The sequence below is a fragment of the Lithobates pipiens genome, unplaced genomic scaffold (assembly GCF_037356315.1).
Source record: "Lithobates pipiens isolate NorthernLeopardFrog02 unplaced genomic scaffold, aLitPip1_a1.2 Scaffold_19, whole genome shotgun sequence".
In the NCBI taxonomy this organism is placed as follows: domain Eukaryota; kingdom Metazoa; phylum Chordata; class Amphibia; order Anura; family Ranidae; genus Lithobates; species Lithobates pipiens.
The window spans coordinates 533724358-533750539 of record NW_027507764.1 but is presented as its reverse complement, the minus strand read 5'-3'; the positions used below and the strand labels follow the sequence as shown (position 1 = coordinate 533750539).

Sequence of the window (26182 nt, the reverse complement as noted above, 5' to 3'; positions counted from 1 at the left end):
TAAACACGGGAAACACGTGGCACTTCACAGGCATACTATAGACGCCCCCCCAGGCATGATATTTAAAGGAATATTTCACTTTTTTCACTTTAATTGTCATTAAAATCAGTCATTGTAGGCATTGACCCATGTCCCCTGGGGCAGGAGTCAGGTCCCCAAACCCTTTTTAGGACAATATCTTGCATATTGGCCATTAAAATTAGCACTTTTTATTTCGAACGTTCGAGTTCCATAGACTTCAATGGGGTTCTAAAGTTCGCACAAATTTTCGGTCCGTTTGAAAGTTCTGGTGCGAACCGAACCGGGGGGGTGTTCGGCTCATCCCTATTCTTTGCTATTCAATTAAATGTGAATACTTGTTTTTTGCTCTCTGTTTTACAAACAGACACTGAAACTATTTATATCTTCAAGCTCAAGGATCTCTAGGCTCACATTTGTACATGTATGTATACTAATTTTGTACAGATAGCACTTCCCTTCCTACAGAATCTAATTTATTGTGATGTTTGTAAATTTGTATGAAACTGAGGCCTCTGCTTTTTATTAGGATTCTAAAAAAAAAATGGAGGGTTTAGCTTGTGCTGGTTATAAATATTATTCATGTTATTATTCAGTTATAAGTTACACATGACTGTTGATGGTAAAACCTATAATCTCTAAAACAAAAAATGTTTTCATTTCAGTTTACTAGCCCACGTGATCTCTGCATTGGTTTTCTTTTTTCAGGCTTTTTCCCATTACTTTTACCTGGCTATTATGCCATTAACAGACATCCTGTCCTAAGGTGACAATGCTGGCTCACTCAACTGTATGAAGAAGCTGTGTTTTCACCCTAAACTGCTCTCCTAATCTGTACAAGCACACCCTCCTCTTTATTTCAGCTGATTTCACAGAAACAAGGGTAATGCATGTCTAGCAAGATACACAGGGATTTGTAATTGTATGGTACTTATCCTCATAATGGAAAACAGATGCAGCCACCATATATAAGTCCTGGTAAAATGCAATACATCAATTTTTTCTTCTTTTAATTAGCCCCGGTTCATACTATAACTCACATGTGAATCATACAGGAAGTGCACCACATTCCTGTGCAATTCACATGTCATTCAGTGCATTGCAATTTGCGTCTATTCATTTAAAATAGTCTCAAATTGCACTGCTTTGCACCGAAGGTGTGCAGGCACCATTTTTGGAGCTGCATTTCAACCAGATTTCATGGTTATGTACCATGTAACCTGGTGCAGATCACAAACACAATGCGATTGCATTGCAGTGCAAGGAATGCGTAGGGATTGCAGCAATTCCCACACTCCATATTTGTGAATTGGTGTGTTTAACAGAACAATTTCTTCTTTTCTCTGCCCTGTAAAATGCCAATTAGCTCACAGTGGTAGACCCATGTAAAAAGATGCAAAATGAAAAAGGTTGTTTGAAATTTAGTCTGATACTTTATATTGTACTATCTATTTTCCTAAATAATCCAGAGCTCTGGTACTGATCACCTGCCTGGATACTGCGAGTGCTGGCTTTTCCAATGGGTCACCGTTGGCTTCAATCTAAACAGTCAAGACAAAAACAGAAAACACACTTCAAAAAGAGAGCCATCATTAGACACCCATTAGTCCATCCAGTGCAAATCAGTCAACTTGAACTTCTACCATATAACAAATTTCATTCAACAATGAGCTTATTCATAGATTATGATTAATTCTTAGAAAAAGGTCATTGTTGAGTGAAACATGTTAAAGGGTAGAGGTTCTAGTGGACTGCTTTTGCACTGAATAGATTAATATACATTTTATCATGGCACTTATTTTTGAGTGCAGCTTCCTTTTTTCCTTGACTGATTTTATGCCTGTTACTTTTTAAATGTGGACTGAATAAGACAATAAAGAGACATGGGTAGAGATAGAGGTAAGAGAAACGTAAGCGTATTTAATACATTCAATATTTTGATATCTGCATTAATGACATGCAAAAAAACACAGTTTATCTTGCTTTTTTTTGTAATTAGCAGAATTAACAGATTTTAGTTCTAGCAATAAGGCACTTCCTTTAGCCTGTTCTTCTCTCCTCACTGACTTGGGTCTTTAATATGTCCAATAAGGATAGGAACTTTAATATCACCAGACACTAGAATGAAGAGAAAAGGTCTTCGCACAGCAAAAACTGTGACAGTGCGAGCAATGGTTATAGCAGAGGCAGCCGCAGCCTTCACTCCTTCTTCCTTGATTTGCAGAAGTGCATGATGGTGGACATCGCTTACAGCAAGGTCTGTGCTATTTGATAGAGCACATAGATTTGGATACTCAAATAGATCATAGAGACCTAAAAATGAAAAAGCCAACAGAGAAAAATATGTAGGTAGATCTAATTTCAAAATGGTACATTTTAACATATTTGTAAAAAAATCCTTAGAGTAGAAGAGCAGTGGAAGCCCTTTAACCAGTTGCTTACTGGGCACTTAAACACCCTTCCTGCCCAGACCAATTTTCAGCTTTCGGTGCTCTCACACTTTGAATGACAATTACTCAGTCATGCAACACTGTACCCAAATTAATTTTTTGTCCTTTTTTTTCCCACAAATAGCTTTCTTTTGGTGCTCTCACACTTTGAATGACAATTACTCAGTCATGGAACACTGTACCCAAATTAATTTTTTGTCCTTTTTTTCCCCACAAATAGAGCTTTCTTTTGGTGGTATTTAATCACATCTGGGGTTTTTATTTTTTGCGCTATAAATGAAAAAATACCGAAAATTTTGAAAAAAAAACGCATATTTCTTTGTTTCTGTGACAAAATTATGCAAATTATTAATTTTTTCTTCATAAATTTTGGCCACAATTTATACTGCTACATATCTTTGGTAAAAATAACCCAAATTAGAGGATATTATTTGGTCTTTGTGAAAGTTAGAGAGTCTACAAGCTGTGGTGCGAATCATACAAAATTGATCACATCTGATGTTCTGGTGGCCTATATCACTTCTTGTGACCCGAACAAGCCAGGAAAGTACAAATACCCCCCAAATGACCCCTAAATGAGCACCAGGACAATGACACGTGACACTGATGGCAGATGGCACTGATACGTGGCAATGATGACACTTATACGTGGCACTGATGACAGATGGCACTAATATGTGGCACTGATGACAGATGGCACTTATACGTGGCACTGACACGTGGCACTAATGACAGATGGCACTAATACGTGGCACTGATGACAGATGACACTAATACGTGGCACTAATACGTGGCACCGATGATGCGTGACACTGATGACAGATGGCACTGATAAGTGGCATTGATGACACGTGACACTGACAACAGATGGCACGTGACACTGACAGGTGGCACTGATGACAGATGGCACTAATGACACGTGGCACTGATGACAGATGGCACTAATGACACGTGGCACTGATGACAGATGGCACTGGGGACAAATGGCACTGACAACAGGTGGCACTGGGGACAGATAGCCCTAACAGGTGGCACTGGGGGCAGGTAGCACTGGGGAGGATGGCACTGGGGGAGGGTGGCACTTTTTTTTACTTTTTTTTTTCCACTTACGGCCGCTGCAGCCGTTCATCTCTCCCTTCTCACACGCTGTCTGTGTGAGGAGGGAGAGCGGCGCTGAGAGATGATCTCATATATTTACATATGAGATCATCTCACATTGGACACGCCGATCGCGCTGTAAACGGGCGCTGTGATTGGCCGTTTACAGCGATCTGTGTTTGCCTGTCTCCGGGGGACACGGCAAACACAAAACTTCCCCGATGCGCGCCCGCGGCGGCGTGCATTGTGGAAGTAAAACACGAGGACGTCCAGGGACGAGAGCACCCGCTCTAAAGCCGTCATTCGGCTATAGGGCAGGCGGGAAGCGGTTAATGGGTTTGCTGTGCAGGTACAGCAAACTTAGATATATCAGGTAGTAACATCTATATAAATGGAATCACATTTCATAACAAAAGCAATTTTTCCAAAATCATCTTCCAATACAGCACATGAGTCTCCTCCTCAAACAAGAAAAGGAAATATCAAAAAAACTTTGAGGCTGGCTTCACACCGCAGCACAGAGGCTCACAGCAGGGGTTTGGTGTGTCCCAATTCACTGTATCAGGTCTACTTTCAGCCTGAATTGTTTTCTGAATTCGGACCTGAAGCAGACCAAAATATGCACAAGATTCCTGTGCAAATCACACCGGAGCTACTCCGGAGGTGTGTGAACCAGCTCCATAGAGAGCTGGTCACAATCTGCTGACATGTGAATTGGATGCGTGTGAACCTGAGCGTTATTGTGTTTCCTCCATCCAGGGGCGAGTCATTGCTTGGAGCCTAGTGCTAGGAGGATTCCCCTCTGCAAATTTACACCCACAACCCTTTTTTAATCCTTCCCTACCCTCCTGATAGTGGTATTCTTGTTGATCTTTGCTTCTCCAGTTCTTTCCTCTTTAAGGGGCCTAAGACACCTGGGACTCATTCCCTTTTCAGTGACTGAGAAGGTCCATATTGGGTAGGCCAGTCCACAACTCTGGACTGGCATCTGACTCAGCATCTCAGTGAGACGCTGAGATCCTGAGCCAGCCACTCCCATTCCCTCCACCGCCCAGCACTCCCGTGAGCGATGTGACGAGAAGGCCTGGCTCGCAGTCTCCATTCTAATTCATCCCAAAGGTATTCTATAGGGTTGAGGTTAGGACTCTGTGCAGGCCAATCAAGTACAGACACTGCAATGCGCACCTTCACTGGAACTAAGGGACCAAGGCAAACCCCTAAAACACAACCCCACACCATAATTCCCCCTCCACCAAATGATTTGGACAAGTGCACAAAGCAAGGTCCATAAAAACATGGATGAGCGAGTTTGGGCTTGGCCCCTTAGTTCCAGTGAAGGGAACACTTAAGGCATTAGCATACCAAGACATTTTGGACAATTTCATGATCCCAACTTTGTGATGGCCCCTACCTGTTCCAACATCACTGCGCACCAGTGCACAAACCATGTGCCCTCCTGTATTATTTTGCAAGTTAGTAATTATCATATTGACTACACCACAACTCGGGTGCTGCATCTGTTCCCCGACAGCTCTAAGATTGAATGCCAAATGATCAAAGACCACTGATCGCTCAGTTCTTAGAGCTCCATGTGCAGAGAGCTGGTGACTGGCAGTCACTGCTGTCTGCTCTGAACCCCCCCCCCCTCTCACTGGAGCGATGGGCTGTAGAGGAGACAGGAATGGATGGCACTGGCTCTCAGAGTCTCGTTGAGAGTCAGGGGCCAATCCAGGGTTGTGGGTGGATCCCAACTTTATTCTGCAACGTATGTCTGTCTTGTCAATGTATTTACATACATTGTACATTACATTGGAATCAGTTTTCTATTAAATGCATATCTTATGTATTAATTTTATAATATTTTGTCAGGAATACATATATACCAATCCCTGAGCCAAGTTTTCTAAAGTTCCAGGCACTTCTGTGTGCTCTAACAAGACCTGTGACACATAGGTTAACCACTTAACAACCGGCCCATAGGCGAATGATGGCTACATGCCAGTTGCTTAACTCTGGGAGGACGTACTATGACGTCCTCCCAGAATTCAGCTCTCGCGTGCCCCCTGGGGCTGTGTGGGTACCATTTTTTTTTAAATGTCCTTATGTGCACTGTGTCCCGGGCGCAGTGCAATATGGGAAGCACCACGAGATTGCAGACAAGGCACTTCATTTGGGCCAAAAAAACTTGTTCCGTGGTGCGGTCGATCGCGCCACAGCTTCCGGCGTGATGGACTGGCCAGGCAAGTTCAGTTTCACTGAGCATCGAGTAGGAAGCTCATATTGTTGATGTTCGGTGGCAGAAACCCCCTCCCTTATCGACTAGATTTTTGTTTTCATTGGTTTGAGCACCAACACCCCCCCCCCCCCCCCCACCGCTTATCAACAACACAACACCCTTCATTCCTTCATTTTCTTTGGTGGTAGGATGGCAGCAACCATCCCCCCCCCCCCCCCCCCCTCCGCTTATCTACTTCATTAATTTTTTGGAAGGTTGAACAGCAGAGGTACTCCAAGGAGAGGCAGAGGAACAATCTTGTCTTTAAGAGCCATTACCCATAAATGTTTTTTCGGTGGGCGGACGGCAGAATCCCCCCCCCCCCCCCCCACTTATCATACTCATTGATTTTTTTTTTGAAGGCACATTTTATAATGTGAAGAGCCCTGTGTATAATGTACAGCCTGGTATATGATGTGCAGAGCCCGGTGTATAATGTGCAGCCTGGTATATGATGTGCAGAGCCCTGTGTATAATGTGCAGCCTGGTATATGATGTGCAGAGCCCTGTGTATAATGTGCAGCCTGGTATATTATGTGCAGAGCCCTGTGTATAATGTGCAGCCTGGCATATGATGTGCAGAGCCCTGTGTATAATGTGCAGCCTGGCATATGATGTGCAGAGTCCTGCGTATAATGTGCAGTCTGGTATATGATGTGCAGAGCCCTGTGTATAATGTGCAGTCTGGTATATGATGTGCAGAGCCCTGTGTATAATGTGCAGCTTGGTATATGATGTGGATTCTATAAGGGGTGTGGCTTATGAGAAAAAAACTTCACCAGCCACCACTGCCAGCCATGCTCGGTGATACCCTGCAAAACCCAGCCATACTCAGTGATACTCTGCAATACCCAGCCATGCTCGGCCATGCTCAGCCATACCCAGCCATGCTCGGCTGTACTCGGCCTCTGTATGTGGCCAAGCTGTGGAAGTTTCACACATGTGGTATCGCCGTACTCAGGAGGAGTAGGATAATCTATTTTGGGGTGTCATTTTTGGTATGTACATGCTATGTGTTAGAAATATAGTATAAATGGACAACTTTGTGTTAAAAAAAATAAAATAAAATGCATTTTAACCACTTCCTGCCCGCTGGCCGTCATATGACGTCCTTGAATTTGTGTGGGGATATCTGAATGATGCCTGCAGCTACAGGCATCATTCAGATATCAGCTTTTTCAGCCATCGACTCCCTACACCATAAGAACAATCATAGCGGCTTGATCGTTCTTACAGGAGGCGAGAGGGTACAACCCCCCCCCCCCCTCACGCCGCCCTCCGGTGCTTCTACTGACTCATCGCTACGATCAAAGCCAGAATCGTTTTTTTTTATTTCAGGCTTTTCAGTCTAGAGGTGAGATGTGGGGTCTTATTGACCCTATATCTGACTGTAAAGAGGACCTGTCATGCCATATTCCTATTACAAGGGATGTTTACATTCCTTGTAATATCAATCAAAGTGATCAAAAAATTTTTTTTGGGCGAAAAAAAGTTTCAAACTAAAATGCATAAAGCAAAATGAACAATAATTTTTTTTTTTTAAAGCCCCCCTGTCCCCGTGTGCTCGCATGCAGAAGAGGACGCATACGTAAGTCTCACCCACATATGAAAACGGTGTTCAAACCACACACTTGAGGTATCGCTGCAAACGTTAGAGCAAGAGCATGTAACCAGTAAAAAAATTTAAAGCGTCGCCTATGGGGATTTTTAAGTAACGAAGTTTGGCGGCATTGCACGAGTGTCTGCAATTTTGAAGGGTGACATGTTGGGTATCTATTTATTCGGCGTAACTTCATCTTTCACATTATGCAAAGACATTGGGCTAACTTCACTGTTTTTTTTTAAAGCACAAAAGTGATTTTTTTCCCAAAAAAGTGTTTGAAAAATTGCTGTGCAAATACCGTGCGAGATAAAAAGTTGCAACGACCGCCATTGTATTCTCTAGGGTCTTTGCTAAAAAAACATATATAAATGTTTTGGGGTTCTATTTAATTTTCTAGCAAATAAATGATGATTTTTTGTGAAAAAAAAAAAGGAAAAAAAACCTTGATTTTGCAAAGAATTGTGGGAAAAAAATTACAACTTCAAAAAACTCACTATGCCTCTTACTAAATATCTTGGAATGTCTTCTTTACAAAAAGGGGTCATTTGGGGGGGGGGGTATTTGCACTTTTCTGGCATGTTAGGGTCTCAAGAAATGAGATAGGCCGTCAGTACTTCAGGTGTGATCAATTTTCAGATATTGGCACCATAGCTTGTGAACTCTAAATTTGCTAAATTTTATAACAGAAACTAAGAAAAATGTATTTTTTTACAGTATTTCTGTCTTTTTTCTTTTATAGCACAAAAAATAAAAAACCCAGTGGTGATTAAATACCACCAAAAGAAAGCTCTATTTGTGTGAAAAAAAGGACAAAATTTTCATATAGGTACAGTGTTGCATGACTGAGTAATTGTCATTCAAAATGTGAGAGCACCAAAAGCTGAACATTAGTCTAGTTATTAAGGGGGGTTAAATGCCCAGTGGTCAAGTGGTTAAAGGGGTTGAATGGGGTTTTATTTTTGTATAACAAACATGTCATACTTATCTCCACTGTGCAGTTCGTTTTGCACAGAGTGGCCCGATCCTTCTCTTCTGGGGTTACTCGGCGGCTGTCTCGGCTCCTCCCTGCAAGAGCTAGCCACCCTCTGGGAAGCGCTCTCCCAAGGGGGTTAGCTTGCGGGCTCGCTCCCGTGTGATACACTAGACGGCCATAGCCGCAGAGTGTATCACTCGGCAATGCCCCTGGCATGCCGCATCATTGATTTGATTGACAGCAGTGGGAGCCAATGGCTGGGCTGCTATAAATCATCCAATGAACCCAGGAGCTGGGGGAAAGCAACACTGGATCGCGCCCACTGAGATTTGGGGCTCAGGTGAGTAAAACGGGGGCTTGGGGGGGCTGGAGAGTGCAAGGTGTTTTTTCACCTTAATGCATAGGTGATGCATTAAGGTGAAAAAACCTGAAGCTTTACAACCCCTTTAATGGTAGATATGAGATAGATATGAGATTAATTTTACATAATAATGCGGCTGCTCTGTTAAGATGTGAGATTTTAGGCAAATCTTTTTATAATATAGTTTCTGTTAACATACAGCTGCCATGTTAAGACAGGCCCTTATTAGGTGGTGTTCTTTTAATCAAGTTTACAATACAGGTGTGGTAATGCAGCAAGGGGATTTTTTCAAGATGTTATTATGCAGTTCTATGGAGCTAAGTATTTGTAGTAACTCCTGGTCCTCTTACATTACTTGCTGGATATTATTTTCCACATAATCTATTTACAGCTCAGTTATCAATTATTTTGTAATATGGCTGTGTGGTTCCGACGGTCACAGTGTTTAGCAGCAGGGGACTTTTGCAGGGTATTTATTAACCAATGTGCCTGCATAAGGCTATGTTCACTCTAGTTATTTAGACTAGTGCGCATTGCAGTGTCAGTAATCTTCTGATTCCTGCTGCTGCTATGAGCAGTTTGGTGCAGCCACCAGTTCACTATAATGATAAGTTGCCAGCAGCAACAGCTATTTGCGACTCTCTGCAGCTTGTGGACAGCTGCAAATACGAGATGATAGCAAAAAATTTCAAGACTAGTTTTGTAACACGCCAACAGATAGCAGCACAAGGCTGCACTCAGTCACAGGGAACACCGACCTTCATAAGTCAGTGTGTCAAAAGACATCGTCCTGTGTACAATCGGGAGCTATGCAACTGGTGATATTCTGATGATGTGCATTACCACCAGGGCCGTCTTTAAGGCAGGGCAAAAGGGGCAGCTGCCCTGGGCCCTGTCATTGTTGTGGGGCCCAAAGCAGCTGCCTCATACTTGCCAACCATTCCAGTTTAAATTCCCTTGCCCCTTGAAGTTTTAGACCTGTGCTGTGTCCTGATATCAGTGTGAAGTGCTGCTACTAATGCTGGCCTGCTCTGCCCTATTGTGTAAAGATGACTCACCTGCAGACCTTGTGTTTACATGTAAATAACCAGCATTCATATGTAAATAGTAGCAACATTCATATGTAAATATTGGAGGCTGACGGCATTGATAAGTAAATAAAGGTGGCATTCATATGTATATCATGCCCCCCTGCAGCGAGGAGAAGATGTGATGTAACCTATAGCAACCAGTGAGCAGTATTACTGTACAGTAATCTCTAGCAAACAATCAACAAGCATAAATCATGTGCTGTAACATTTAGTAACTAATCAGTGAGCCTTAATGTGTGCAGTAACCTCTAGTAACCAGTCAGTAAGCGGTAAAGATATGCTGTAACCTCTGACAACCAATCGCAATTGCTGCCTGATCTGATACAGTAAATTGCAGCTAGACTTAAAATCAGTTTACTGTATGTCTCAGAGAAGGTCGAGAGCGAAATTCCATGGGGGGAGGGGGGCCTCCAAGAAAATATTTGCCCCGGGTCCAATCAATATTAAAGACGGCCCTGATTACCACGTCTGCTATTCCTTCATGTTTCTCGCCCGAAGCATGATCTCACTTGAGCACCCACCCTACTCACTAGATTTGGCTCCTGTGGAATTTTCCCTCTTCCCGAAGATGAAGATCCAGCTCAAAGGTCGCTGTTTTGACACCATTATGGTGATCCAGCACAAATCGCAGAAGGTGCTTGACATTTTTCCCCTCCCCCTACCCTTCCCCCTTCTTTTTTTTTTCCTTTCTATATTTATACTTATAATATATGCATTTTATAGATTTTGGGCATAGAAACATTGACTGGCAAATAAGCACGATCCAATTTCTTCACTGCTTGTCCTGGGTGGGTCTGGCCCCTATCGGGAATTAGTCGCTGCGTGCGAGGTATAGAACTACAGTTTAGGGAGTCATGCAATGCTCAACTATACAAAAAAGACCAGGTGAGCACAATAACCATAAATAAACTAAAAAATTTAAAATTAAATATATAAGAAATTTAGCTATTTTATAAAATGTAATGTATTGGATGCATGACAATCTATAATAATGGCCTATTTACATGTATTTATATATCTTATATTTTATAAAATATAGATGAAATCAATGATATGTGCATAAACCCCAATGAAGCTATCTGCGAAAACATGTTGGTTTCCCTGCCTGTCAACGCTTTCTTGATTTCAGATGTTAAGCATCAATCTATGGTCCATTTATTATGTAATGCATTTATGTGTGTTTCTTATCATAATATTTTTTGATACTATGTAATAAACTATAGATTTTTAATAATCTGTTATTGTCTGTGTTTGCCTTTTTCACACACTGGATTGTCTTAGTTTAAAATCCCACTATATTTGCATGAGGTTTTTCTCTTGTTTTTCTTCTTTGACGCTTTGAAAAGGATTCCAGGACACCTTCCAGAAGTGTCAGGAATGCTAGGAGTGCTGTATTGCTGTGCAAGGGGACTATTTTGAAGGTGATAGTGTGTAAATGTAGATAAATAAAACACTTTCTTGTAAACAGAGCTAGTCTCTAAACTTTTTGATACCACCTCAGAGCTGCAGATGGCAGAAACCTGTCATTTTACTGAACGGGGCCCAGCGTTTGCACTTAGCCACTCACAGCAGCAGGAATCATAAGATACCTGCCACTGCAATTTGCACTGGCCTAAATCGCCAATGTAAATGTAGCCTATATGCAGGGCAGGACTTAGGGTGGTGGGGGCTCCTGGGCTTGAGTCACTTCCGGGCCCTACCTTCTATACATTACCGTATTTATCGGCGTATAACACGCCCCCCAAGTTTAGGAGGGAATTTTAAGGAACAAAACTTTTAGGAAGGAAGTTTAAGGGGAAAAAAATGGGCATTTAAATGCCCATCAATGCAGCCTTATCAGTGTCCATCTGCAGCTGTGCCCATCCATCTGCAGCCTTGTCAGTGTAGCCTTGTCATTTGCAGCCTTGCCCCAGTGTCATTTGCAGCCTTGTCATTGCTGTGCCTCCCGGTGCCTCTCGGGTCCTCTCGCAGTCCCAAGCGGAGCCGAGAGTAGCCGAATGTACTTGGCTCGGCTCACAGTCATACCGAGTCCCTGTGTTATGTCCATCATAGGGCGGGACTGGGCATGACTGTGAGTGGAGCCGAACTGAGTACACTATGTATCTCGGCGGGGCCCCCTATTGGGCGGGGCCCATGGGCTTGAGCCCACTCAAGCCCAATGGTAAGTCCTGCCCTGCCTATATGTTAACACTTTTAGCCATGTACACATGTGTGTATATGCGCTTCTGCAGCAGACCCTTCCTTTCTTTATACTATTATATTGTATGGGGTCTGGATATATCTCCAACACAGCACAGTCCTAAACTAGCACATGCATGTTTTTGTGGGGCTATACATTTGTCCACTTGCACTCAAAACTTCATAAAAAGTTTTCATCAATAGATGCATATCTCTCATATGCAGAATATAATCATGGCTGTATATAATACAAAACCAAATAGAGGGCCTAATTGTTCCTTAAAGTGGTTCTGCACCTAAAAAAAAAAATATTAAAAGCCAGCAGCTACTAATATTGCAGCTGCTGACTTTTAATAAAATCACACTTACCTGTCCTAGGGTCCAGCGATGTCGGCGGCAGATGACGAGCAATCGCTCGTCTCGCTGCTGCCCCCGCCGCCATCCTCTGTCAGGGAATCGGGAAGTGAAGCATGTTGGCTTCACTGCCCGGCTCCCTACTGCGCATGCGCGAGTCGCGCTGCACGTCTCTTCAGATCCCCCGCTGTGTCCTGGGAACTGTGTGTTTCCCAGAACACAATGGGGGGGGGCATCTGCGGGGGTCTGCGGCGGTCTGCCCGGAAGTGGGTGCAGATACCTGGATTATCCAGGTAACTGCACCCCCCTCCCCCTGAAAGGTGCCGATTGTGGCACCGGAGGGGGGGAGGGATCAGATTAGCGGAACTTCCCCTTTAGGGTGAAGAACCGCTTTAATTACCCATTTATGTTAAAGTGATACCAAAGGCTATTTTGTTTGTTTAAAAATAACAACCATATTATACTTACCTGCTCTGTGCAGTGGTTTTGCACAGAGCAGCTCAGATCCTCCTCTTTTCGGGTCCCGCACTGACACTCCTGGCTTCTCCTTCTTGCCGAGTGCCCCCACAGCAAGCAGCTTGCTATGGGGCACCCAAACTGATTTGTTGCTCTGTGTGTCTATTCACACTCGGCCCCACCCCCTTTCTCTTCTCATTGCCTCACTGACTTTGACAGCAGCGTGAGCCAATCTGCATGGAAAGCCTAGGCTCTTGTGTGCAACATCGCTGGATCAAGATGGGGCTCAGGTAAGTATTAGGGAGTTTTAGGGGGGCTGCTGCACATGGAAGCTTTTTTTTTATCTTACTGGATAGAATACTGTTAAAAAGGTGAGTATAGAGAGTAAAATGTAATGTAGTGTAGAAGCAACTCTACATACTCACTCACAGGGGCGTTTCTTAATAACTAGCAAAGTCTTTGTGTTATATGTGAATCAGTAACCCTTCTCCAAAGGGTGTGTTTAGCGGAGATATGTAATTTTCATCCAAGGCATTTCAAACGTACTTTCAGGAGTAGAAATGGAAGAATCCTTCGTCCGTTCAATTGTTGGTTTATTTTTCAGAAAGACCAGATTGACATCTGGTAACATATGGCATGGTGATGGCTTCAGAAGGAGGAATAGGTTTTCTGATCTACATTCTCCAAAGTGTAGAATCCTTTCTCATCCCACCATTCCTGCTATTCCCATAATCCTACCCCATTCTTATACTGTTTCAAGATGTTATGTCAGCAAATCCTAATAACTCCCACATTTGCATATATACCCAATATGGTTCAGTCTATAGATAAGTAGCATAACTCCACCCATTGTTCTGACATAGTAACTCAAAAATAGATACCTACTCAGCAAATCCACTCCTCTCTATATGATCTGCTGTAGTGTGACCTTCAGAAACCATCACTTAACCACCGAACATATAACATACATATATTTTCAGAAACCCTTATTACTTAAAATATTAATTACCGCAAAAACTTCTAACATATTCCCCCTCAATGCACGATATTCAACAAATAATAAGTGCATTCATCTTAAATAATAAATGTCTCTGATTCTCTTTTTTCCAATACAAACAATACAATAAACATTAATACAATACACATTAATACATTTTAGTGAGTCAGATATTGTACATAAACATTTTCAAAAATTCTGAGATGTTTCTATGAAAAATATTTAAATATTTCATTCTATTGAGAAAGTATAAACTATTATATTTAATTTTAATTAATTCTCCATCTAAATCATGTTATATTAAATATTTCCTTCTTTCAACTTTATAAATGTATTTAACTTCTTGTGAAACTCTTATAACTTTAATCATATCATATAAATATTTTATGGATAATCTATGATCTTACTTTAAAAATGATCTTTTTTTTCAAGTATACTGTTCCATTATATGACACACTCTCTATGTGTTTTCTTATCTGTGAAACCACTGACCTAATGACCTTTAGTCATAAACTCTGGTCATAAAGAACAACTGGTTACAAAATGACATTCACACAACTTAGATATTACCTAAATCACTCACACTTCATTTATGGCCCTTTCATACACATTTTGAATCAATTGCTCCAGATGTACCATAGCTAATCACTGGATCAGATAAACCAGAAGTAATTTTCTGACTAAAAATACTTGTCATAATTTTTTCCACCTTTTTTTTTTTTTTTTTTCATTTCTTCCTTAATCGATTTATAAATTTGTTTCATTCTAACCATTAATATAGATTTGAAACAAAATAAATAAAAACGTTCCCATTAGTTGATTGTCATATTTTATATATTCTATCTATCATTCTATTTATTTTTCAATTTATTTATCCATCTATCCATGACCAGCAAGCAACTTTTTCTATTTATTTTTTTTAAACATTCCAAAATTATTTAAATTCAACAATAACTTTGTTTAGATACATTGAAATCCTTTTCTTCATATACTCTAATTATACCTTTTTGTCTTTCCTATTATCTTATTACTATCATCATTATTCATAATTCATAAAAAAAATTCTTATGAGAAGCACATTCTAACTCCCCCTCACATAATGATCGACCGATCAATATATCGCTTTTGATGCAAATTCACCAAAAAATTATAGTCCTAGATAACATAATCAAAAAATAATAATTTTTGAAAAAACAAGAAATAGTAACAAATAGAAATTTAGTTGTGCTTGTTGCATTGTCATGGAAAAATTTAAAAAAAAACGAAATAAAAAATTAAAATAAAATCGTTTTCTTTAAATTTAGAAGCAAAAGACATATCTATAAAAGAAAATGAAAACAAGTATCAAATTCTTTTAAAAATTATGTTTTCCTAAATAATTTTCATTAATCAATGTAAACCATTTTAGAATGATAATTCTTTCTGTGTTTACCCATTTTATTCTTATTTTTACCAATTATTTTTATTTTTACCAATACTTTTGAAACAAAAACTATAATCCCAATGTACCTTAAAAATAACAAAATAATCTTCCCAACTGATATCCCAGTTGACATTTCTGTTGACATCCTTGGTACCTTCAGATCTAGAATTAATAACCATAAGTTTAGCTACTGGAATAAATTACTAAACATACTCATTAGAAGTAGAAATCTCATTCAAGACATCATTTCTATTTAAATTAGCATAGGCCTAGCCATGTTTTGTGAACAAACTTCTGAAATACCGATACCTGTTGTTTGCAAAATTTGCAACCACACTACTTTCTATACAACAGATAATATAAAAAAACTAAGTATGCTAATCTCAAAAGACTGTCATTAACTCAAAAAGTTAACAAACCCTATGTTTAGAAAATAATAACATTTTTAAACTATAGCAGGTAAATAAGTCACCCAATATTTACCTTTATCATCTTAACCAATACTATTCATACGTTCTACAATACCTGAGTACTTAAGATGATAAGAAACAAAAACTTTACTAAACCTAAAATAGCATACATGTCCTTCACTACCTGTCCTATAAAATGTTAAATCATTAACTGATTCCATGGTTTGAAAACCAACCCCAATGGAATATGACATAAGTTCACAACAACTTCGTTTTTATAAAAAATATTATTTTTTCTAGAATTACCTCAATTAATTTATCAAAAAGAAACATTAACTAAAAAAACAATATCCTTGTAATCCTCCTGTAGCAAGTGAAAAAACTAATATAATCAATCTATATAGACTTGCCAAATCCCTCAATACTTTGTAGTATCAGGTTAGGCCTCTTTCACTTTAGATAATTCTATAAACAAATAAAACAATTTTCAGAAGTTTGATGACAAAGTGTTCTAAAATGAGTAGTTCAGAATTTTTTCATAAGCTAAAACAAAAAATCAATCAATCAGGTACCTGGATATGCAAAAAGAAATATTTTTCATTTAAAAATAACTCTATCCATTATTGTTGGAATACAATTATTTTTACAATAAATTTTCTCCTTTATCAGTCTGTACTGATTCTAACTAAGACAATGTCATAGTCCCCCTCTTTATCCTGTGACTAAATTAAATCTTCTAAAAGAATAATCTTGCCAGATTACTGTTTTTTCCTCTACACTGACAATTTATTTTAATTTTGTAAAAAAACATTAATTTAGGTTGGGCTTTCCTAAATATTCTATTTCTGAAAGAAATCTGATCATGTTGAAGTTTCTTTTCAGAACCCAGCATTCCCCTCATACAGTATGATTGAATGAACCACACCTGCTCTGTCACTGACTGCTCACATGACAGTCTTAAATTCAGCTTTCAATGCGTCCACTAAAAGTTGAAAAAGTGACATTCTCATGATTAATTTACACAACTGTGGCTCTGTCCCTCACACTACAACTGATCTTTTTATCATTCAATTGCCATTAGACAAAGTTGTGTGTATTGACACCTCCTGTTTTCCTTGAAATAACACCTTTAGTGTAACATAAGATGTTTTTCAAAACAAATGGTGCTAAACCCACAATGTCTCAGATCCGTAGCATTGGACAATGCACCCCTAACACATTTATTTATAAATACCAATGAAACTGTCTCATAATCCACATATACTTAAATGTAAAATGACAGAGAGATTTCTATATTTACCAAAAATACTAAATTTATAAGGGCTTTCTTCAGATCTTCAAATGTTTGTATATAAGTAATCTTTTGTTATTAAAAATATATTTGCCCTACAGTAAGCCTATATAATTCATTAAAATTTACTCAGACAGATACTTTGTCTGCAAAAATCTCAATGAACTCTCGAAAAAGTTATTAAGGCCTAAAAAATCTTATTTTTCAAAACAATTACTTTTAGTAAGTGATGATACCTTTTAAATATATATTTTCCTTTATCAGTGAACCCTCTTCAAAGTATCTGGAAAATTTAACACAAAAATATATTGTGCTTTGATCCATTAAAGTGAAAAATGTCATGGCATGTCTGACCAGTCTGTAACTTGATCTGCATCTCTCTGTTGGTAATACACTCCTCACATGTCACATACTCTTCAGAGAATGATCTGTTACTGACAGTCTTAGCTACCATGCTTTGTACACCCTACACTGTACAATTCGGTAACAATCTTGTTTCTTGTTTTTAAAATGTTTAACTTTTTTAACACTTTTTAAACATATTTTGTTTGTACATCTACGAAAAATCATGTACACTATGTTATATGACTTTCCTGATTATAATAATGACAAAAAATTGTTTAGAAGACAATCTCGTGAAACTCACAGATTGGATCCTGCCCATGACCTGCGATTGCCATTTCCCCGAGAAAACTTCTCCCGCAAACCAAAGTCCTTACTTTTACCAGAAATACTCATTTACAAGAACCTTTAACAATAGTTATTTTTTTAAATTTTTTTTTTAGATTGAACAAAAACTTTCATATTTTAATATTTTCTCTGGGTCACCTTAAGTAAATTAGAACAATTTACTACTTTTAATTTAATAACCAAATCCAAGTTTGGATTTTTTTGTAAAAATTGTTCAATCCTTAACTTATTATTTCCTAAAACCAAATCTGTAGAATTTTTGTAAAACACTAAACATCATGTTTTTTCCATTATCTCAATTTCATATAGTTCTTTCCACATTTTAACCAATATTTTTTCTCTGAAAACTTTGTTCAGGGCTTAATACATAAAGATATACATGCAGCATTAAACTTAATTTTCTTCTTAATGAACTTCTTTACACTCTGGCATAAATTAATTAATTACCTTACTACTGCATGTATTCCTATATTCCATACATATGAAATATATACATTTCCCGATCGTACTGAGACTTACTTCTGAGCCTAGAGATTAACCATTGCCATATTACCCTGTTATATAAACAGACACACTCACCCCTTGTTAGTATGATAGTCCTGTGTGTACTTAAAATAAAACAAGAGATGAATAATGTCCCTTTAACTTTGTTGTTCGTTGCTTTATCTTCATTTTTTCTTCTTTTGTAGCTCTTTGCCTTGTTTCTTGAATTCTTGAATTGTGTGCTGTAATGTGCTGTAGTGTATAGCCTGTTGATCTATTCTTTGCCTTTGTGCTTGGACCTTCCATCTTCAAACATCAAAATCCGACTTCCATATTAGCTCACCCAAAGTGTACATTTGCCTTTGTACCAACAATGGTGACTTTTTCAAATACCGTGAAGTCTTTGTTCTTATTTCAACACTTTTTTCTTCTTGGGTAACAACCCAATATTTTCTTATGTGAGACTCTCTCACCTTCTTAGGAACAAACCTTGGCAGATATCTTCACGTACGTAACTAAATTACGTCTTCACAAAGTCCTGGATTTTCCAAAAATAACTTGAAGTATACCGTCCAACTGGCCTTGTCAATCAACTTCGTAGGCTGTATCTTTTTTTTTTATTTTTTTCATCTGTGTACAGAGAGGTGAGAAAACAAAGAGAAAAAAACTCACCCTTCACTGTTTTTCTTCTGGACCGTTTGTCCGCATCTGATGCAAACGCCTCCTTCTAGGTTCTTTGATCATTTGTTGCCAAAAACTTGACAAATCTCTCATTTCCCCCCTTTGGCAAGGAATTGATCATTGTGGCTGGCACGACAATGTTAAAAAGGTGAGTATAGAGAGTAAAATGTAATGTAGTGTAGAAGCAACTCTACATACTCACTCACAGGGGCGTTTCTTAATAACTAGCAAAGTCTTTGTGTTATATGTGAATCAGTAACCCTTCTCCAAAGGGTGTGTTTAGCGGAGATATGTAATTTTCATCCAAGGCATTTCAAACGTACTTTCAGGAGTAGAAATGGAAGAATCCTTCGTCCGTTCAATTGTTGGTTTATTTTTCAGAAAGACCAGATTGACATCTGGTAACATATGGCATGGTGATGGCTTCAGAAGGAGGAATAGGTTTTCTGATCTACATTCTCCAAAGTGTAGAATCCTTTCTCATCCCACCATTCCTGCTATTCCCATAATCCTACCCCATTCTTATACTGTTTCAAGATGTTATGTCAGCAAATCCTAATAACTCCCACATTTGCATATATACCCAATATGGTTCAGTCTATAGATAAGTAGCATAACTCCACCCATTGTTCTGACATAGTAACTCAAAAATAGATACCTACTCAGCAAATCCACTCCTCTCTATATGATCTGCTGTAGTGTGACCTTCAGAAACCATCACTTAACCACCGAACATATAACATACATATATTTTCAGAAACCCTTATTACTTAAAATATTAATTACCGCAAAAACTTCTAACATATTCCCCCTCAATGCACGATATTCAACAAATAATAAGTGCATTCATCTTAAATAATAAATGTCTCTGATTCTCTTTTTTCCAATACAAACAATACAATAAACATTAATACAATACACATTAATACATTTTAGTGAGTCAGATATTGTACATAAACATTTTCAAAAATTCTGAGATGTTTCTATGAAAAATATTTAAATATTTCATTCTATTGAGAAAGTATAAACTATTATATTTAATTTTAATTAATTCTCCATCTAAATCATGTTATATTAAATATTTCCTTCTTTCAACTTTATAAATGTATTTAACTTCTTGTGAAACTCTTATAACTTTAATCATATCATATAAATATTTTATGGATAATCTATGATCTTACTTTAAAAATGATCTTTTTTTTCAAGTATACTGTTCCATTATATGACACACTCTCTATGTGTTTTCTTATCTGTGAAACCACTGACCTAATGACCTTTAGTCATAAACTCTGGTCATAAAGAACAACTGGTTACAAAATGACATTCACACAACTTAGATATTACCTAAATCACTCACACTTCATTTATGGCCCTTTCATACACATTTTGAATCAATTGCTCCAGATGTACCATAGCTAATCACTGGATCAGATAAACCAGAAGTAATTTTCTGACTAAAAATACTTGTCATAATTTTTTCCACCTTTTTTTTTTTTTTTTCATTTCTTCCTTAATCGATTTATAAATTTGTTTCATTCTAACCATTAATATAGATTTGAAACAAAATAAATAAAAACGTTCCCATTAGTTGATTGTCATATTTTATATATTCTATCTATCATTCTATTTATTTTTCAATTTATTTATCCATCTATCCATGACCAGCAAGCAACTTTTTCTATTTATTTTTTTTAAACATTCCAAAATTATTTAAATTCAACAATAACTTTGTTTAGATACATTGAAATCCTTTTCTTCATATACTCTAATTATACCTTTTTGTCTTTCCTATTATCTTATTACTATCATCATTATTCATAATTCATAAAAAAAATTCTTATGAGAAGCACATTCTAACTTCCCCTCACATAATGAAGAAAAACACCTGCAATTCGCAGTGGATCTCCGCAATGGTGTAAAAATGGTGACCTTTGAGTTGGATCATCATCGGCGGGAAGAGGGCGATGTCCTCAGGAGCCAAATCTGGTGAGTAGGGTGCGTGCAAAAGTGAGATCATGTTGTTTCCAGTGAGAAGCTCGCATTTGTTCTAACTTGCTGTCCATGATGAAATAGCAATTGTGATAATGCACATGGTCAGAATAACACCAGTTGCACAGCTCCCAATGTACCCAGGAAAATGTCTTGACACACTGATGTATGAAGGTCAGTGCTTCCTGTGACTTTGCATGCAGCCTTGTGCTGCCATCTGTTGGTGTGTTACAAAACTAGTCTCAAAACTTTTTGATACCACCTCGTATAAAAATATATACAGTGGGTCAATAAAAGAATCATCCCCCCCCTTTAAAATAATCACATTTTGTTGCTTTACAGCCTGAAGTGAAGACAGACACAGTTTTTGTTTTATCCAGCTGTGCAGTGCAACTTGTGTAAGGATGACCGCAGGTCAGCCTGTGTCTGTGGAAAAGAGTTGGGTAGTTCACGTATGAGTGTCATTTCCGGGCGATGATTCCTTCACTTTTGGTTTTTGGGGTACGTGCAGTCCCATCCTCTCTCTCGCACAGGACAAGCGGTCTCCTCTCAGTCCGGTAGGAGTGTTCGTTTTTGACGGGGCAAGTAAGGGGGGGGTGGTTCTTCCCTTTGGTCGGCTCTCTCATGATTTTCGGGTCCTCCATTGTTCTAGCTATTGTGCAAGCTCCATGTGGGATGGTGTCAAAATTCCCAAGCGCTAAATCACTGGTTGATATCCCGCGCTCCCTCAGCCCTGTATGCTTCCAAGTATGTTTTGTGACAAGCTCCATGTCGGATTATTATTAGGCTTACACAAGATCACTGCACTACTCTGCCTGTAACAAGAAACACTAACCTCCCTTATGTTGGCATTACCTCTCTTCATGCCCCGAGCTGGGATTCTCCACATTTCAATACCAACCTTTTTGTGCTGACAGTTACCATAAAAATAGGAAAAAAAAACACCTGGGATTGTAGGTCGCACTCTTAAATGACAAAATGTATTAAATTGCACAACACAAATATTTGGTATTAAAACGGCCGCGGCACCTTTATTGGTGTTGAAATCTAATAAGCTTTATTCAAATAACAATAAATAATAAATATGTACTTCAAAATGTAAAACAAACAATAAACTTGCTCAGTCATAGAACTCGAGCTATAAATGAATAAATTCATAAAAAGGCCCCACCAGCCGTGCTTGTTGTAAACAAGCATGGCTACCCCAGCACCGTGGCCCTTTCAATGATATTTTAAAGACCTAAGTTAAAGATGTCTAAATCAACATCAGGCAGATGAACACCATCTTGTCTGTATAGACCAGGGAAACAATAAAGTAAAAAGTGTACTAAAGCGCTGATATGAACTAATAAATAAGTGACAAATACTAGAAGATGACCAAATAATATAGCTGCAATTGTTGTGTGTATGAACTGATATCACACAAAAAATGTTGTTTATATTTAGAATGTATAATGCACATTATACATTCTAAATATAGACCAGGGAAACCTCCTTCCAAGTCAACGTGATGAAAAGTGAACCCCCCCAGCAACCGCATGAACTTTTCAATGGAGTGATTGACTCTCTTCTTAATTTTCTCAAGCGATTTGCTTCCAGGAGAATATAACCAATGCAACCGAGAAACCATTTCAGAAAAAATAATACAGGTATTTGGAAAATAACGTTTCAAACGGTGTAAATCCTGTTTACACCGTTTTCATCTTACCAACGTCATTACCTCCAAGGTGAAAAATTGAAATAGATGGATAAGGCCAATAATGAAATACAGTGGACAGATGAAAGAAAAGATCAGTTCAATGTAGACCTTGAATACCTTTCCAACAAATATGAAACTTATCTGAAGGTAAGGATAGGTTGGAACCGTAGCAACATTGAGAAGCTCTTTTGTGAGCCCAATATATATATGAATGCCCAACTATCCAAATATAATAACTGCTGAAAATTGAAATTTCACCATAGGAGAAGATTCCTGATGAACTAGAACGTGACCCCCAACAATTGGTCTACAACAAAGGTCTCTATTTTGGAATTAACAGAATCATTGGAACATTAAAGACCTCAAACATCATTCAAGATTCCAACATACATTCCAAACCCACCCTACTACTTAGCCTTGATATACACAAAGCTTTTGATGGCATTTCCTGGTCATATCTCGACACTCTACTCCCCAAATATGGCATTAACAATGATTTCTTACATGGCTTTAAGGCTCTCTATCACAACCCACAAACACATATTAAACTCCCAGGTAACAACTCTGACTTTTTCCCCCTGACCAAAGGTACCAGACAGGGTTGTCCCCTCTCCCCTCTACTTTTCGCACTTGCGATAGAACCCGTAGCCTGCACTATTAGAAACAACACAGATATTAAAGAATACTTTAAGGCAGTGGTCATCAACCCTGTCCTCAAGGCCCACTAACAGGCCAGGTTTTATGTATTACCTTGGGGAGATGCAGACTAGAATACGGCAATCACCGAACAGCAAATGATATCACCTGTGATGTATTTCAGTCATCTTGCAAACCTGGCCTGTTAGTGGGCCCCGAGGACAGGGTTGATGACCACTGCTTTAAGGGATCCAGAGAATACAAATTAAGTCTTTATGCTGATGAGGTGCTTCTATTTATAACTGGCCTACCCAATCTAACTAAAACTCTTGACATCTTTCATGACCTGACAGGTCTTGGTGTAAATTTATCTAAGTGCTCAGCTTTACCAGTTGATATTCCCCCAGCCTTAATATCTTCACTTAAAGATAAATTCTCATTCAATTGGAACGTGGATTAGTTTAGAAATCTAGGTATCCAGATTACACCATTATATAAATCATTATACCAAGCAAACTACCCTCCCTTAATTAACAGTATTAAAAATCTGCTTAAACCTTGGTCATCATACCAGATTTCATTCTCGGGCAGAATAGTGGCCGTAAAAATGATGATATTACTCTTTAGAGCCCTTCCTCTTATTCTATCTAAAAAAACATTAGAATCCTTACAGAGAGACATCAACAAATTTATTTGGCTAAACAAGAAACCCAGATTTAGCTATTCCCTTATGTTTAGACCCCAAATAAAAGGAGGCCTCAGCATTCCCAACCTTGGGCTTTATTATCTTTTGGCCAGATTCACCCAATTAGCCCAATGGTATGCCCCTTCACTCCATATCCCTTGGCTCTGTTTTGAGGAAGAATCTATCCTACCCTACAATCTACAAGGACTCCTTTGGTCCAAGACTATCCCACCACAAAAATTAAGGCACTTAAACCTTATCGTCACTCACACCCTTCAACTATGGAAATCACTAAATTCAATTTATTCTCTGACACCCCCCCTTGCTTCCTTTCTGGGCAACCCTCATTTTCCTCCCCAGATACAGCTCAAGATCAAAACTTTCTAATGAATTGAAAGTTACATAACCTAACACATTTAAAATTGCTCTCGCAATAATTCATTCCTCACCTTTACTAGACAAAATATGATTTCCCATCTACTGAACTAGAAAACTATACAAATATAAGACAATTCTATCAGAAATATCATTCACCCCCTTGCATCTCCCCTCGAGATAGGGGTTTAATCTCCAGAATATATAAGCGTTTAAATGAGACTGATATGCCTGAGAAAACACACCCCATGCTACAATGGGAATCTGATTTAAATACCTAATTTACTCTTGAACAATGGGACTCTATTTTTTCAAATCTACAACCTTGATCAGAGAATCAGCCATCAAATTGCTATATAGATGGTATCTTACCCCCGCCAAACTTAACTCATTTTATCCCTCACTTTCCCCACTTTGGGATTGTCTCCACATAAAAGCATAGTTACATAGTAAGGTTGAATAAAGACACCAATCCATCCAGTTCAACCTGAGTCTACAATTGTCCCTATCCCTGTATATTGCACACTCACATCGGTCCCTACCCTCAAGGAGCCCACGATCTAAGATCCCCAATTCATACACTAGGGCCAATTTTGGACAGAAGCCAATTAACCTACCTGCATGTCTTTGGAGTGTGGGAGGAAACTGGAGTACCCAGAGGAAAACCACACAGGCACAGGGAGAACTTGCAAACTCCAGGCAGGTAGTGTCGTGGTTGGGATTTGAACTAGTGGCCTTTTTTACTGCTAGGTGAGAGTGCTAACCACTACACCACTGCGCCGCCCAAACATCTGGCATAAGGCACAATTATAGAAAAAATATCTGGTAGAAAGTTTGCTCTTACTCCCCAAATATGTCTCCTATTCTCCCCTATACAAGATATTCCAAAGATTAACACAAGCCTAATCCATACATTCCTTAGCTCTATACATTGGGCCATAGCCTTTAATTTACGCTCCACTACAGTACCTTGGCCACAAATTCTCATCCAAATGACGAACCTCAAACTTTCAGAAAGAATTCACCACATGTCATATAATTCAATGCCCCTCCATCAATAAAAATTGATTCTATGGGATATTACCCCTTTGACTTAGGAGGGGGGTAGAGGTGTGGGGTGGAGAGGAGAGAGAGGAAGGGGGAGTTTTGGTTCTGTTCTTTTTTTTTTTTCTCGCCTCCCCTTCCTAACATGTACGCATTAGTCGTTATTTATCTCTTCCCTCTACTACTACTCTCGAATTGCCCGATTATAGTGCAATTTTTTTTCTTCTTTACCTGACTAACCATAACCCTTTGTCTCTTCCTGTACAACATTCACTGTCAAAGATATTTGTATTTATACCTGTACCATCATTGTAATTGTTTTATACCTTGACCTTTTACATAATAAAAATCGTTTGTAAAAAAAAAAAAAAGAAAAAAAAGAAGGGTATCTATTAAATACTAATGCCGCATACACACGGTTGGAATTCCGGCCAGAAAAAGACCAATGAGATATTTTCATCGGAAAATGTGACCGTGTGTATGCTCCATCGGAATTAAGCGGTCCGAATTTCCGCAAGCCAAAAATTGATAGCATGTTCTAAATTTTCCAGACGGAAAAACTTTCTATCGGGAATTCCAATTGTGTGTATGAAATTCCGACATGCCAAAAAATCACGCATGCTCAGAATCCAGTATGAGACAGAACCGCTCGGTCTGGTAAAACTAGCGTTCGTAATGGAGATAGCAGATTCGTCACACTGCAAATTTTTAAAGTGTTCAATGCCGTGCATTCTCTTCTTTATATAATGCTAGAAGAATGAAGTTGTTTTGCTGCTCATATTCACACAGAGTTATCACAAACTTATTTCTTTATTATTTCTAGGTATCTCCTGAATAATCTTTTTTTAATTTAAGCCAGATTTTTTCGCCAGTGTCTATGGTGGTTGGTCAGGTAAAACATGTGCTATGAAGAAAGCTCTGT

At 38.7% G+C, this 26182-nt stretch overlaps 1 protein-coding gene across 2 annotated transcripts in view; it reads right to left on the bottom strand.

Moving 5' to 3' along the window:
• Positions 1-1918: 1918 nt before the first annotated feature.
• Positions 1919-26182, bottom strand: part of SERPING1 (serpin family G member 1) — a 550183-nt gene continuing 525919 nt past the window's right edge. Inside the window, exon 7 of one of the 2 annotated variants that reach the window (XM_077493210.1) lies at positions 1919-2331. In XM_077493210.1, coding sequence (XP_077349336.1) covers positions 2078-2331 — 254 coding nt within the window. In that variant the 3' untranslated portion in view covers positions 1919-2077. The remainder of the gene's footprint in view (positions 2332-26182) is intronic. The other variant, XM_077493211.1, reaches the window with a different exon arrangement.